This window comes from Lithobates pipiens, unplaced genomic scaffold (assembly GCF_037356315.1).
Source record: "Lithobates pipiens isolate NorthernLeopardFrog02 unplaced genomic scaffold, aLitPip1_a1.2 Scaffold_19, whole genome shotgun sequence".
NCBI lineage: Eukaryota > Metazoa > Chordata > Amphibia > Anura > Ranidae > Lithobates > Lithobates pipiens.
Window position 1 is genome coordinate 583,256,896 of NW_027507764.1, and position 14,523 is coordinate 583,271,418.

Here is a 14,523-nt window from a genome sequence, read left to right on the forward strand (position 1 = left end):
GTATTTCCATTTTAATGGCATGATTTGCAAAATTGTAATACATTTTTTTTTTTTTTTTTATATTATTAAAATTAACCCCCTACGTGCCTATAAAGGGTTAGTTGTTTGTACAACAACAAACACACACATATGTAGTATCGCTGTGGTCTTCAGGAGTAGGAGAATTTTTGGGTTGTTCTTTGGTTGTAGGTTTTTAGTAGTAGCAAGAAATATACAGCTAAATAAAAAAAAGTTTTTATTTTTTTTATTATTTTTTTACTATTGTGTGGCATTTTTCCTTTTTTTTTTATAAAAAAAAAAAAAAAGGAAAATCTGGAGATATCCGTTACAATTTACCATCGAATGAAAGCCCAATTTTTCCTGGAAAAAAAAATGCAGTATAATCCACCTGGATGCACAAAGTAGCTGTGATAATCTGTACAGATTTACTAACACATGTCAAAGTTGCAAAACTGTGTTTAGGCATTTAGATTTGTTTTACCATTTATAGGCACATCGGGGGTTAATTTTAATAATTTAAAATAATGTAAAAAATGTATTACAATTTTGCAAATCATACCAGGGAATGAATTTTCGAAGAGCGATTACAAAGGCACGAGAGGCTTTGAAGAGGAAGCACTCGGTGTAAGTGGTTCTGTCTGCTGTAATAGGTGGCTATTGACATGGAGGGATTGGTAACATTGAAGTAAACGTTACACTGGGATTGGATGTTGCTGTGCTGCATTGGCATGCGTTGCGGCGTCCAGGGAAGCGGCTCTGTGCATATATGATGTGCTGTGGCTGCATTAAAATGCTTATTGATGCATATGATGTCATTTCCCATACTGGCACATTAGCTAATGCACCATAGAACTCGGGAACACGATCAGCTCTGAAAACTGCAGACATGACAATTCATATAATGCAGCTGCCGCCATGGTTCCGAGGTCTGTGTAAATAACCACTTCCCGAACGGCCCATGGTAAAAATTCCTCGTTACGTCGAAAATTTCAAATACTGATGTTATGACAGCAGCTGCCTTAGCCCCAGGATCATTTTTTACTATGGATAATTCGGCATCGGATAAAAGTGGCCCCCCCGGGGGGCAGATTCACAGTCTTTTCTGGGCTTACTGGAGCCATCGGTAAAGCCCAGAAGCGATCCGATGCACCCGTTTGCTGGGAAGCAATGAGGGCAAGATGGCCGCCACTCCTCTATATGCCCTTGGAGGACTGGAGCGACCTCTAACGTCGCTTCTGGTTCTCGAGCCAAAACAAACATATTTTTTATTTTTTTTGTTTAACCACTTCAATACCGGGCACTTATACACCTTCCTGCCCAGGCCAATTTTCAGCTTTCAACGCTGTCATAGTTGCATAGTAGGTGAGGTTGAAAAAAGACACAAGTCCATCAAGTCCAACCTGTGTGTGTGTGTGATTATATGTCAAGATTACATTGTATATCCCTGTATTTTGCAGTCGTTCAGGTGCTTATCTAATAGTTTCTTGAAACCATCGATGCTCCCCGCTGAGACCACCACCTGTGGAAGGGAATTCCACATCCTTGCCACTCTTACAGTAAAGAACCATCTACATAGTTTAAGGTTAAACCTCTTTTCTTCTAATTTTAATGAGTGGCCACAAGTTTTGTTAAACTACCTTCTGCGAAAAAGTTTTCTCCTTATTGTGGGGTCACCAGTCCGGTATTTGTATATTGAAATCATATCCCCTCTCAAGCATCTCTTCTCCAGAGAGAATAAGTTCAGTGCTCACAACCTTTCCACATAACTAATATCCTCCAGACCCTTTATTAGCTTTGTTGGCCTTCTTTGTAGTCGCTCCATTTCCAGTACATCCTTCCTGAGGACTGGTGCCCAGAACTGGACAGCATACTCCAGGTGCGGCCGGACCAGAGTCTTGTAGAGCGGGAGAATTATCGCTTTATCTCTGGAGTTGATTCCCTTCTTAATGCCAATATTCTGTTTGCTTTGTTAGCAGCCGCTTGGCACTGCATGCCATTGCTGAGCCTATCATCTACTAGGACCCCCGGGTCCATTTCCATCCTAGATCCCCCCAGAGGTTCTCCCCCCAGTGTATAGATTGCATTCATATTTTTGCCACCTAAATTCATTATTTTACATTTTTCTACATTGAACCTCATTTGCCATGTAGTTGCCCCTCTCATTAATTTGTTCAGATCTTCTAGCAAGGTTTCCACATCCTGCGGAGAAGTTATTGCCCTGCTTAGCTTAGTATTGTCTGCAAATACAGAGATTGAGCTGTTCACCCCATCCCCCATCCTCCAGGTCACTTATGAATAAATTAAATAGGATTGGTCCCAGCACAGAACCCTGGGGGACCCCACTACCCACCCCTGACCATTCCGAGTACTCCCCATTTATCACCCCCCTCTGAACTCGCCCTTGTAGTCCGTTTTCAATCCATGTACTCACCCTATTGTCTATGCCAACAGACCTTTTTTTGTACAGTAAACATTTATGGGGAACTGTGTCAAATGCTTTTGCAAAATCCAGATACAGGTCTACAGACCTTCCTTTTATCTATATGGAAACTCACCTCCTCATAGAAGGTTAATAGATTGGTTTGGCAAGAAGAACGATTCTTCATGAATCCATGCTGATTACTGCTTCCATTCTCATTACTAAAATCTTGTATCTAGTCCCTTATCATCCCCTCCAAGAGTTTACATACTATTGATGTTAGGCTAACTGGTCTGTAATTCCCAGGGATGTATTTTGGGCCCTTTTAAATATTGGTTCTACATTGGCTTTTCTCCAATCAGCTGGTACCATTCCAGTCAGGAGACTGTCAGTAAAAATTAGGAACAATGGTCTGGCAATTACTTGACTGAGTTCCCTAAGTACCCTCGGGTGAAAGCCATCTGGTCCCGGTGATTTATTAACCACTTGCCGACCGCCGCACGACGATATACGTCGGCAGAATGGCACGGGCAGGCATATGGGCGTATATATAAGTCCCTGCCTGCCCGCGGGTGGGGGGCCCGATAGGGCCCCCCCCGGTGCCTGCGGCGGTCGGCATTCCTTCGAGAGCGATCCGGGATGAGGGGGCGGCCATTTATTCATGGCCACCCCCTCGCGATCGCTCTCGACGAATGGAAATCCCCCGTGACATCACTTCCTCTCCTGTAATGTAAACACAGGAGAGGAAGTGATGTATTCTCTCCTCCGTGTCGGTATTTTTCGTTCCGACACGGAGGAGAGCGGATCGGTGAGTTGCACCAACACTCTACACACACAGTAGAACATGCCAGGCACACTCACACCCCCCCTTTACCCCCCGATCACCCCCCCAATTACCCCTGCCCCCCAGTCACAGTGACACCAATGTCATTTTTTTTTTTTTTGCATTGGTGTCATTTGTGACTGTAATAACTGTTAGGGCAGTTAGAGTTAGCCCCCTTTAGTTCTAATGTACCCCCCTAACCCCCCCAATAAAGGTTTAACCCCGTGATCACCCCCCGTCGCCAGTGTCACTAAGGCTGGGTTCACATTGCAGCGGTTTATGAGAATGAATGTGATTCGCACCGCACTGCAGTGCAAATCACATCCGATCTCTGTGCGATTCGAGTTCAGCCATTCGCCGCACCCGCCACACCCGCCGCACCCGCCGCAAATTCGCACGGGACCCTTTTTTTGGCCCGCAGCAGAATCGGATCGCATGGGTGTTCACACCATGCGATCCGAGTTTGCAGATCGCACTGCGATATGCAAACTGATCTGGGGGTGTCAGTAACATTTCACTGACACTCCCAGCAGTTCGCATAGGGCAGTGTGAACTGCCGCCGGGAGGCATGCGATGCGGGAACCCGCCGCGGATTCGCGGCGTTTCCGCATCGCTCCAGTGTGAACCCAGCCTAATAAGCGATCATTTTTCTGATCGCCGTATTAGTGTCACAGGTGACGCTAGTTAGGCAGGTAGGTATTTAGGTTCGCCGCAGCTTTTTATAGCGCCAGGGACCCCCATATACTACCGCATAAAGCCCCCTGATTGCCCCCTAGTTAAACCTTTCACCAGTGATCACCATATAACTGTTACAGGTGACGCTGGTTGGTTAGTTATTTTTTTATAGTTTCAGGGCACCCGCCATTTATTACCTAATAAAGGTTTAACCCCCTGATCACCCGGCGGGTGTAATTTGTGACTAATAACTGTTAGGGCAGTTAGGGTTAGCCCCCTTTAGTTCTAAGGTACCCCCCTAACCCCCCCAATAAAGGTTTAACCCCGTGATCACCCCCCGTCGCCAGTGTCACTAAGGCTGGGTTCACATTGCAGCGGTTTGAGAACGGATGTGATTCGCACCGCACTGCAGTGCAAATCACATCCGATCTCTGTGCGATTCGAGTTCAGCCATTCGCCGCACCCGCCACACCCGCCGCAAATTCGCACGGGACCCTTTTTTTGGCCCGCAGCAGAATCGGATCGCATGGGTGTTCACACCATGCGATCCGAGTTTGCAGATCGCACTGCGATATGAGAACTGATCTGGGGGTGTCAGTAACATTTCACTGACACTCCCAGCAGTTCGCATAGGGCAGTGTGAACTGCCGCCGGGAGGCATGCGATGCGGGAACCCGCCGCGGATTCGCGGCGTTTCCGCATCGCTCCAGTGTGAACCCAGCCTAATAAGCGATCATTTTTCTGATCGCCGTATTAGTGTCACAGGTGACGCTAGTTAGGCAGGTAGGTATTTAGGTTCGCCGCAGCTTTTTATAGCGCCAGGGACCCCCATATACTACCGCATAAAGCCCCCTGATTGCCCCCTAGTTAAACCTTTCACCAGTGATCACCATATAACTGTTACAGGTGACGCTGGTTGGTTAGTTATTTTTTTATAGTTTCAGGGCACCCGCCATTTATTACCTAGTCTCACTAGTGTACCCCTAAATTTAGGGGTGTCTACTTTCCAAAATGGGGTCATTTGGGGGGGGTTTGTGCCATCTTGGCATTTTATGGCCTTCAAAACTGTAACGCCCTTAGAAAGCCTGAAGGCGGTGCTTGGTTTTCGGGGCCCCGTACGCGGCTAGGCTCCCAAAAAGTCCCACATATGTGGTATCCCCGTACTCAGGAGAAGCAGCAGAATTTATTTTGGGGTGTAATTTCACATATGCCCATGGCATGCGTGAGCAATATATCATTTAGTGACAACTTTGTGAAGAAAAAAAAAAAAAAAAAAAAAGTTTGTAATTTTCCCGCAACTTGTGGCAAAATATAAAATATTCCATGGACTCAACATGCCTCTCAGCAAATAGCTTGGGGTGTCTACTTTCTAAAATGGGGTCATTTGTGGGGGTTTTGTGCCATCTTGGCATTTTATGGCCTTCAAAACTGTAATAGGTAGTGAGAAGTGAACTCAAAAATTTACGCCCTTAGAAAGCCTGAAGGCGGTGCTTGGTTTTCGGGGCCCCGTACGCGGCTAGGCTCCCAAAAAGTCCCACATATGTGGTATCCCCGTACTCAGGAGAAGCAGCAGAATTTATTTTGGGGTGTCATTTCACATACGCCCATAGCATGTGTGAGCAATATATCATTTAGTGACAACTTTGTGTTAAAAAAAAAAAAAAAAATTTTTTTTGTCATTATTCAATCGCTTGAGGCAAAAAAATAAAATATTCAATGGGCTCAACATGCCTCTTATCAATTTCCTTAGGGGGTCTACTTTCCAAAATGGGGTCATTTGGGGGGGATTTGTACTGCCCTGCCATTTTAGCACCTCAAGAAATGAGATAGGCAGTCGTAAACTAAAAGCTGCGTAAATTCCAGAAAACGTACCTTAGATTGTAGATGTGACAACTTTTGCGCAAACCAATAAATATACAATTATTGACTTTTTTTTTTACCAAAGACATGTGGCTGAATACATTTTGGCCTAAATGTATGACTAAAATTGAGTTTATTGGATTTTTCTAATAACAAAAAGTAGAAAATATCATTTTTTTTCAAAATTTGCGGTCTTTTTACGTTTATATCGCAAAAAATAAAAATCGCAGAGGCAATCAAATACCATCAAAAGAAAGCTCTATTTGTGGGAAGAAAAGGACGCAAATTTTGTTTGGGTACAACATTGCATGACCGCGCAATTACCAGTTAAAGCAGCGCAGTGCCAAAGTGTAAAAAGACCTCTGGTCATTTACCAGCAAAATGGTCCGGTCTGAAAGTGGTTAATGTTAAGTTTCCCAAGTCTAATTTTAATTCTGTCCTCTGTTAACCATGGAGGTGCTTCCTGTGATGTGTCATGAGGATAAACACTGAAGTTTTGGTTACTGAAGCGCCCCGTTCCCTCATGAAGACTGAGGAGAAGAATACATTCAATATCTTTGCCATCTCCCCATCCTTTGTAACCATGTCCTTCCTCATTCTTTATGGGGCCAATATGGTCTGTCCTCTCTCTTTTTTTACTGTTGATATACTTAAAGAATTTCTTGGGATTTTTTTTTTTTTTGCTCTCCTCTGCTATGTGTCTTTGCATGTTCTATCTTAGCCGTCCTTATTGCACCCTTACATTTCTTGTTGCATTCTTTATAAAGTCTGAATGCTGATGATGATCCCCCAACCTTGTATTTTTTGAAGGCCTTCTCCTTTGCTTTTATATGCATTTTTACATTGGAGTTAAGCCATTGTCGCAATTTGAATGACAATTGCGCAGTCATGCTACATTGTACCCAAACACATTTTTTTATCATTTTATTCCCACAAATAGAACTTTCTTTTGGTGGTATTTGATCACCTCTGCGATTTTATTTTTTGCGCAACAAATAAAGACCGAAAAATCTTGAAAACAAAACAAGTTTTCTGTTACATTTTTTTTGTAAAGTACGTTTTTGTCTTCAGTGATGGACACTAATATGGCTGCACTGATGCACACCAATGAGATGGCACTAATAGGTGGCACTCGTAGGCGTCACTGATAGGTGGCACTCGTAGGCGTCACTGATGGGTGGCACTCGTAGGCGTCACTGATAGGTGGCACTCGTAGGCGTCACTGATGGGCACTTATAGGTGGCACGGATGGGCACTGATGGGTGGCATTGCTGGGCATCACTTAATTCTGTTACATAATGGTGCCAGTCAGTGCCCATATGTAGGCACAGATTTGGCATTAATTTGCACATGTGAATGGCCATGGGGGATGTACCTGGCCATCCACATGTTATGTGCCTCCCTGGTGGTCCTGGTGGCTTCCCTGGTGGTCCAGTGTGGCCATCCGAGGGGGGGCCTGGGCTGATAAGCAATCAGCACAGACCCCCCCCCCCCGTCAGGAGAGCAGCCAATCGGCTCTTCTCTACTCGCGTCTGTCAGACGCAAGTGAGGAAAAGCTGCTCACTGGCTCTTCCTGCTTACATCGTGATCAGCTGTGATTAGACACGGCTGATCACGTGGTAAAGAGCCTCCGCCAGAGGCTCTTCACCGAGATCGGTGCAGCAGTGTGTCAGACCACCGATCGCCGCGATGCGTGCCCCCACAGGCGCGGCGGCGGCTGTTATCCTGAAGGAAGTCATATGACGGTCAGTAACGCAACCACCGCCCGGCCGTCATTCTGCTATAGGCCTGGCCGGAAGTGGTTAAAGTCCAAATGCTTTTAAAGGTAAATGGGAGATTTGGGGTCTTTTTGAGATCTCTCAATAAAGAGGACCTGTCATCCTTATTTCTATTACAAGGAATCTAAAGAAATAATAAATAAAGGAACAGTGTAAAAAAAATTAAAATAAATAAAGAACATACATAAGTCACGCCCGCACATGTAAACCGTGTTCAAACAACACATGTGAGGTAACGTCACAATTGTTTGAGCGAAAGCAAAAATCCTAAGGGCTAGACCTCCTCTGTAACTCTAAAAAGGAAACGTGCAAAAAAAAAAAAAAATTTTTTTAAAGGATCGCCTATTGAGATTTTTTTAGTACCGTAGTTTGACGCCATTCCACAAGCGTGTGCGTAATTTTAAAGCGTAACATGTTAGGTTTCAATTTACTCGCCGTAACATCATCTTTCACAGTATACAAAAAAATCAGGGTATATATTGTGTTTTTTTTTTTTTTTTTCTCTTATAATTCATAATTCGGAGATTCGCTGTCCAAGGGCCTCGGCTATGGAATGCTCTACCAATCAACATCCGCCTGGAAGAAAATCACCTGGCTTTTAGGAAAAAACTCAAGACCTTCCTCTTTTAGCAGACGATCAAAGCTCGCCACAGCGCCTAGAGGCGATTCAGTTCGCATTGTGCGCTATATAAGTATTTCATTCATTCATTCATTCAAAGTGTATTTTTTCCCCAAAAAATTGCGTTTGAAAAACCACTGCGCAAATACAGTGTGATATAAAATATTGCAACAATTGCCATTTTATTCTCTAGGGTCTCTGCTAAATATATATAGATATAGATATAGATAGAGTGTGTGTGTGTATGTGTATATGTGTATGTATATATATATATATATATAGATAGATAGATAGATAGAGTGTGTGTGTATGTATGTATGTATGTGTATATATATATATATATATATTATAGTGTATGTATGTTGGGGGATTCTGAGTAATTTTCTAGACAAATATACTGATTTACATACTGATGGCTCTTATTTCCATTTCTGTTTGTGTACAGTTACAGCTCGGTGTGGCCCCTCAGCCTTCTCGCTCTGAAAGTCACAGCGCACTCCTTGGCTTTTCAAAGGACCCCTCGCTATGAAAAGATCAGGGGGCACCAGAAAAGACCTGCTGAATTCCAGCATAACCACTGCCAGAGCTCCCGCCTGGATCCTTTGTTCCGTAAACACGTCAAGCCGAAGAAGCAGCACGAAATCCGGCAGCTTGGCAAAGTAAGAAGCTGTAAAGATTGATAAAGTAATTGTAAAGCTTTAGATTTCATTTTTTATTATTATTAATATAACAAACATGTTATACTTGCCTGTTCTGTGCATTGGTTATGCACAGAGCAACCCCAGGCCTCCTCCTTCTTCTGGGGTCCCCTGCCAGCGCTCCTGGCTCACCCCCCTCGGCCGAGTGCCCACCATAGGAAGCCACTTCCTATGGTGGAACTTGAGCGTGCTTAATCCCCTAATGGAACACACAGCTTGCGGCTCCTTCAGAAAAATATTAAAAGTCAGCAGCTACAAATACTGTAGCTGCTGACTTTTAATATCCGGACACTTACCTATCCAGGGATGTCTTCACCTGAGCCGATTTGTCAGTCAGCTGCTGCCGCCGCCATTTTCATTTTGGGAGTCTGGCAGTGGAGCTTTGAGACTTCATCAGAAATTCAAAGCCGCATCTCAGGGAAGACATCTGTTGCAGCTTCATGCACAGGTGTCTATGCAAGTTGCACCCGATATATCGCCAAACGTAGTGGAAGAATTGCTTTTTCAAATCGATACGGCACCGCAAAGTCAGCGTTGCACCAATTTGAGCAGTGCAATTGCCGGCAATAGGGTGCAAATTTTCATGCGCTTCTTGACCTGCCAAATCACATGACAAGTCGCTCCAATGTGAACGAGGACTAATGGGGTCCGTTTTTTATAAAAAAAAATAAAAATAAAATCATACAGCTTCCACCCTTGATTCACACATTTGTCCAATTGAATCCAAATTAGAAAATTGCTTGAATCTTGTGTTCAAATTGTGTGAATCTTTTGTGTGAAAACATTTTTATAAATAGACCTCTTCAAGTGTATGTAAAGCCTAAAGGCCCGTACACACGATCAGACTTTTTGACAACAAACATGCAAATTAGCTGTTTTGGAGCAACATCCGACCGTGTGTACGCTCCATCGGACAAACTTTTTAGTTTTCCATTGGACTTTTGTTGGCTGTGCGAACGGACAAACTTTCTGGCAACAAAAGTCCGATGGAGCAAAGTCTGATTGTGTGTACAGAAAACCATAGGACTTTTTTACAAAGTACAAACACGCATGCTCAGAACCAATGTAAAAGATCAGACAGCAATACAGAAGTTGACCAAAGGTGGCGGTAAAGAGCAGAAAAAACACATGATTTGGTGAAAGTTGGCTCAAAAAGTCCTGCTGTGTGTATGCAATACAAGTTCACGGCCGACTCCCTTTGTACAAAAATCCACAGGAAAGTTTGTACAAAGTCCGATCGTGTGTATGAGGCTTTAGAATGATAAAGAGGTTGGGTGGGAGAACTTGTGCAAATCAATCCCCAAGGGTCAATATTTAAAGCAGCATAGGGTATCCCTGAGTTTCACAGAAAAGGGCAGACACAGGAGTATAGGGGATTTTGTCTAAGGTGTCACAAACAGTAGAAAACTAAATTAGAATTATTTTTAAAAAGCTAAATGTATTATTCAATAGAAGAAGATATAAGAGAACGTTCTAAAAATATTTATACAGTGCTGCCAAATTTGTCATACAACCCGACAGAGCCCAGGAAGGTGGTGGGATTGACGCGTTTCACCCAAATTGGGCTTCTTCAGGAGGCACTTGAGATTCACATAATATATTTTAACTGGTGAGTAAACCATATATAATTATTGCACAGTATAATGATAAAGTATTCAACACACATAAATAACCACAATAAAGAAAACCAAAACGCCATCAGAAAAAGAGCCCGGGCAGGCAGGCATTAAAAAATAAAAATAAAAAAGGGGAGGAAAGCCTAAGAATGAACTTCTCTTATTTGCTCCTATTTGTCCTGTAAATAAATTATTGGTTTGCATTTTATTACTGTATATCTGTTTAACAATTGGCACAAAGAAAAGTTGATCCTGCTAGAAATCCAGGATGCCTGACAGTAGAGATGCACCGAAATTTCGGCCAGTGAAACAGATTGGCTGAAAAATGGTGTTATCAGCGTTTTTGCCGATGAGAGAAAAAGGTGCCGATAATGGTACCGAAAACGCACTCAATTTTACCGTGAATTTGCTTTGATTATACCGCAATTTTACTGTGCTGATGGTCTGTATTTCATAGGTCATGTGGCTCAAACACCGCATCAAAAGCATAACACGGGCGCATTATTGAGGCGTTCTTACTGTGTTTTCAATGCATTTCAATGGGGAGGTGCGTTTTTGGTCCTTTTAAAAAAATGAAAAAAAATAAAATGCAACAAGATTTTTAACGCCACAACGAAAGCGCAACGGACCCATTTTTCTTATGCTAAAGGTGCCGATAATGGCCGACAATAAAGTCATGTTCATTTAAATGAATTATATTAATTATGTACTGCCGTGTACTTGGCTGAAAAGCCTGAGATCCTTATTTATTTATTTATTTTTTATCTCAGGCTTTCCCGCCCGGAGGAGAGATGTGGGTCTTATTGACCCCGCATCTCTCCATAAAGAGGACCTGTCATGCCTTATTACTATTATAAGGGATGTTTACATTCCTTGTAATAGGAATAAAAATTATTTAAAAAAATGTAAAGGGAAAGTGTGAAAATAAAAAAATGAAAATAACATTAAACAATAAAAAAAAAAAAAAAATGCTCCCCGTCTCCGCAAGCTTTCACACAGAAGCAAATGCATGCGTAAGTCACCCCCCACATATATAAACTGCGTTCAATCCACACATGTGAGGTATCTTCGCAATTCTATCCCAAGACCTCCTCTGTAAAAGCTGTAAACATTTTTTAAAGCGTTGCCTATGGAGATTTTTCAGTAACTTCTGAAAAAGAAGTTTGGCGTCATTCCACGAGTGTGCGCAATTTTAAAGCATGACATGTTGGGTATCTATTTACTCGGTGTGACATCATCTTTCACATTATACCAAAAAAATTGGGTTACTTTAGTGTTCTTCTTTTTTTTTTTTTTTTTTTTTCTTTTTTTTTTATAAAAGGTTTTTTTTTTTTTTCTCCCCAACATTTTAGAAAAATTGCTGCGCGAATACCATGTGACATAAAACGTTGCGTTGACAGCTATTTTATTCAATAGGGTCTCTGCTAAAAAAAAACACATATATAATGTTTGGGAGTTCTGAGTAACTTTCTAGCAAAAAAAAATACCGATTTTGTTTTTACATATTAGGGGTGAAGTGCCAGAATCAGCCCAGATGGCAAGTGGTTAAAAAGTCGAACATTAATACAATTCTATATAAAAATATAATTTTTTTTTATTTTATTTTTTTTTAAAACTCATTTTTGATTTTTGGCCAAGTACATGCTGCGTTTTTTCGGGTTCGGCACCAAAATTTCCATTTGGCACACATCTACCTGCCAGTGAGTCCAAGCAGTGTTCTCATCCTTGCCGAGTTCACCTGTGTAGTCCCTGCAGACGTCCTGTCCTAGAGAGACAAAGCTGCTTTTCTATAGATGCAATATATTGAGTGAGCATTGACCTAGGATCAAGAGGGTTAAGGCAGTGCTGGAAAATAATGGCGGCCACACAAAATATTGACACTTTGGGCCCAATTTGGACATTTTCACTTAGGGGTGTACTCACTTTTGTTGCCAGCAGTTTAGACATTAATGGCTGTGTGTTGAGTTATTTTGAGAGAGGACCGCAAATTTACACTGTTATACAAGCTGTACACTCACTACTTTACATTGTAGACAAGTGTCATTTCTTCAGTGTTGTCACATGAAAAGATAGAAGAAAAGACTTGCAGAAATGTGAGGGGTGTACTTACTTTTGTGAGATACTGTACATGGTACCTGTATATACGTGTCTCCTGAGAACACCCTGTCTTTACACAGCACCAGACAGGCACCTCTTTATCAGCCCTAACATTTTATTCTCATTTACAGCTGGTGAAAAAACTTTGTGACTCCACGAGGTGTGAGGATGTGGTGGATGTCGGCTCTGGTCAGGTATTGTAAACCCCCAGATGGCTCTATAGTTGTGTGGCATCATTGTGGCGTGAGACCTTCCAAGCACAGTTCCCTCTGCAGATAGGATAACCACTGGCGCAAAGTTAATGTTTGGCTAACCAAAAACTAACTTGATTAAGGAAAGATGCGAACCCCATCAGTTTTTTTTTTTTTTTTGTTTTTTTGGTTTCTGCTGCCTGGCTCTAGTTCGGTATTAGATCAATTTCCTTATCGTACATCACGGGACACAGAGCGCCATAGTAATAACTATGTTGGGTTATAGGCCACCTTTAGGTGAATGGATACTGGTATAACCAAAAAGGAAACGGGAAGTCCCCCCTCCCTATATAACCCCCTCCCATACTGGGAGTACCTCCGTTTTTCGTTGTCTAAGGAGAGCTACGCTAAGCAATCCCTGACGGGATCAAGGAGCTATGCAAACAGATCCATCCAAGGTGCTTGAAAGCCAAAATGGGTGGTACCCAGGCCTTGTGGAAGAAGAAACCAGGTTTTTACCTGTAATGCTTCTCTTTGAGAGCTGGACCCTGGGACCCAGCACCTTGGTCATGTTTATACAACCAAAGAGTCCTCCGGCAGGGTGCTGTACAGGTCCAAGGGAGTGCACCCGTGAAAGGGAACCTGGTCCTTGAAGGTCTGGCATGACATGGCTCGCCGTGATGGGCGAAGGCTGGATCTGTCTGTGATAAATTCCAGCAGTCCTGTGGCGGGATCAGGTAAGTCAGAAAGATTACAAGGAATGTATATATATGATTCACTTTGGTCTTTCTGATATGAGTATGCAATGCCTGGTATAAGAGCAACATACCTGGCTTCCAACATTCCATGCTTCCCCTGTGTTGTTGCTCAGTGCCAGCAAGGGCTTCTGCGGAAGCATTGCTATCTCAAGCCCTGTCAGCCATCAGTAGGGTCTAGGGGGGGACCATCCACCGTTTCAGAAGCTCAGGTTCCCCCGAGCTGCCCTCACTACAGGACCGGCTATCACCGCACAGAGCGCAGGAAAGGGAATCCTTTTTTGAAAAAAATGGGGGGGGGGGTGACATGGCTTAGATGCCGCAGGCGTGCACGTGAGACACAGCACAGGCTCACTGGCTTAAAAGATTTTTACACTGCAAGTGTCTGGTTGGCTGACGGAGGGACACAGGGCACACAAGTGGCATGTAAGCTGTATGGATGTGTAGCTACAGGCATTCTCAAGGGGCACGTTTAACTCAGCATTGAGACTGAGCATTTATAGCAGCATGATTGCTAGACTAAAGCTCGGCAGGAGATGCACGTTGTTTAATACCACTGCTTTTTTGTGCTTAGGACTATGTCTTCCCGCAGGTGGGGTAATTCATCAGGGGGGAGTGCAAAGTCGCTGCAGTCAGTGCCTGAGGCCCCTAGTTGCATGCCTGCAGTTCCATTCTCCCCTGAAAGACCTGGAGCATCTGGCGAATCTGAGCCATCTTGTCTCGCAGGCATTGTGGCTACTTCCAACGTTCCAGCCTCTGCGTCACTAAGGACGATTTGGCTTTGGCTCTGGCTGGTTTGGAAGGGAAAATAGCTGAGTTGTTAGCGTCTTCCCCCCCGGGAGGTGAGGAAACGTGGTAGATTCCCTTCTCCTGCCCTTGACCTTCCAGTATTGGAGCAACAATGGGCAGATGATATTGGGGTACCTTTTCTGAGGGTTCAGCGCCTGAAGAACCTTTCTCAACTTCGCAATCTCAGAAATTGCTAATCCAAT

General features: G+C 43.3%; 1 protein-coding gene across 1 annotated transcript in view; it reads left to right on the forward strand.

Moving 5' to 3' along the window:
* METTL25B (methyltransferase like 25B) overlaps window positions 1–14,523 on the forward strand; it is a gene marked incomplete in the record, with an annotated part of 46,561 nt that overhangs the window by 9,616 nt on the left and 22,422 nt on the right. Inside the window, 2 exon segments of the mRNA XM_077493501.1 lie at window positions 8,620–8,833; window positions 12,717–12,779. Of these exon segments, the coding sequence (XP_077349627.1) occupies window positions 8,620–8,833; window positions 12,717–12,779 (277 nt within the window).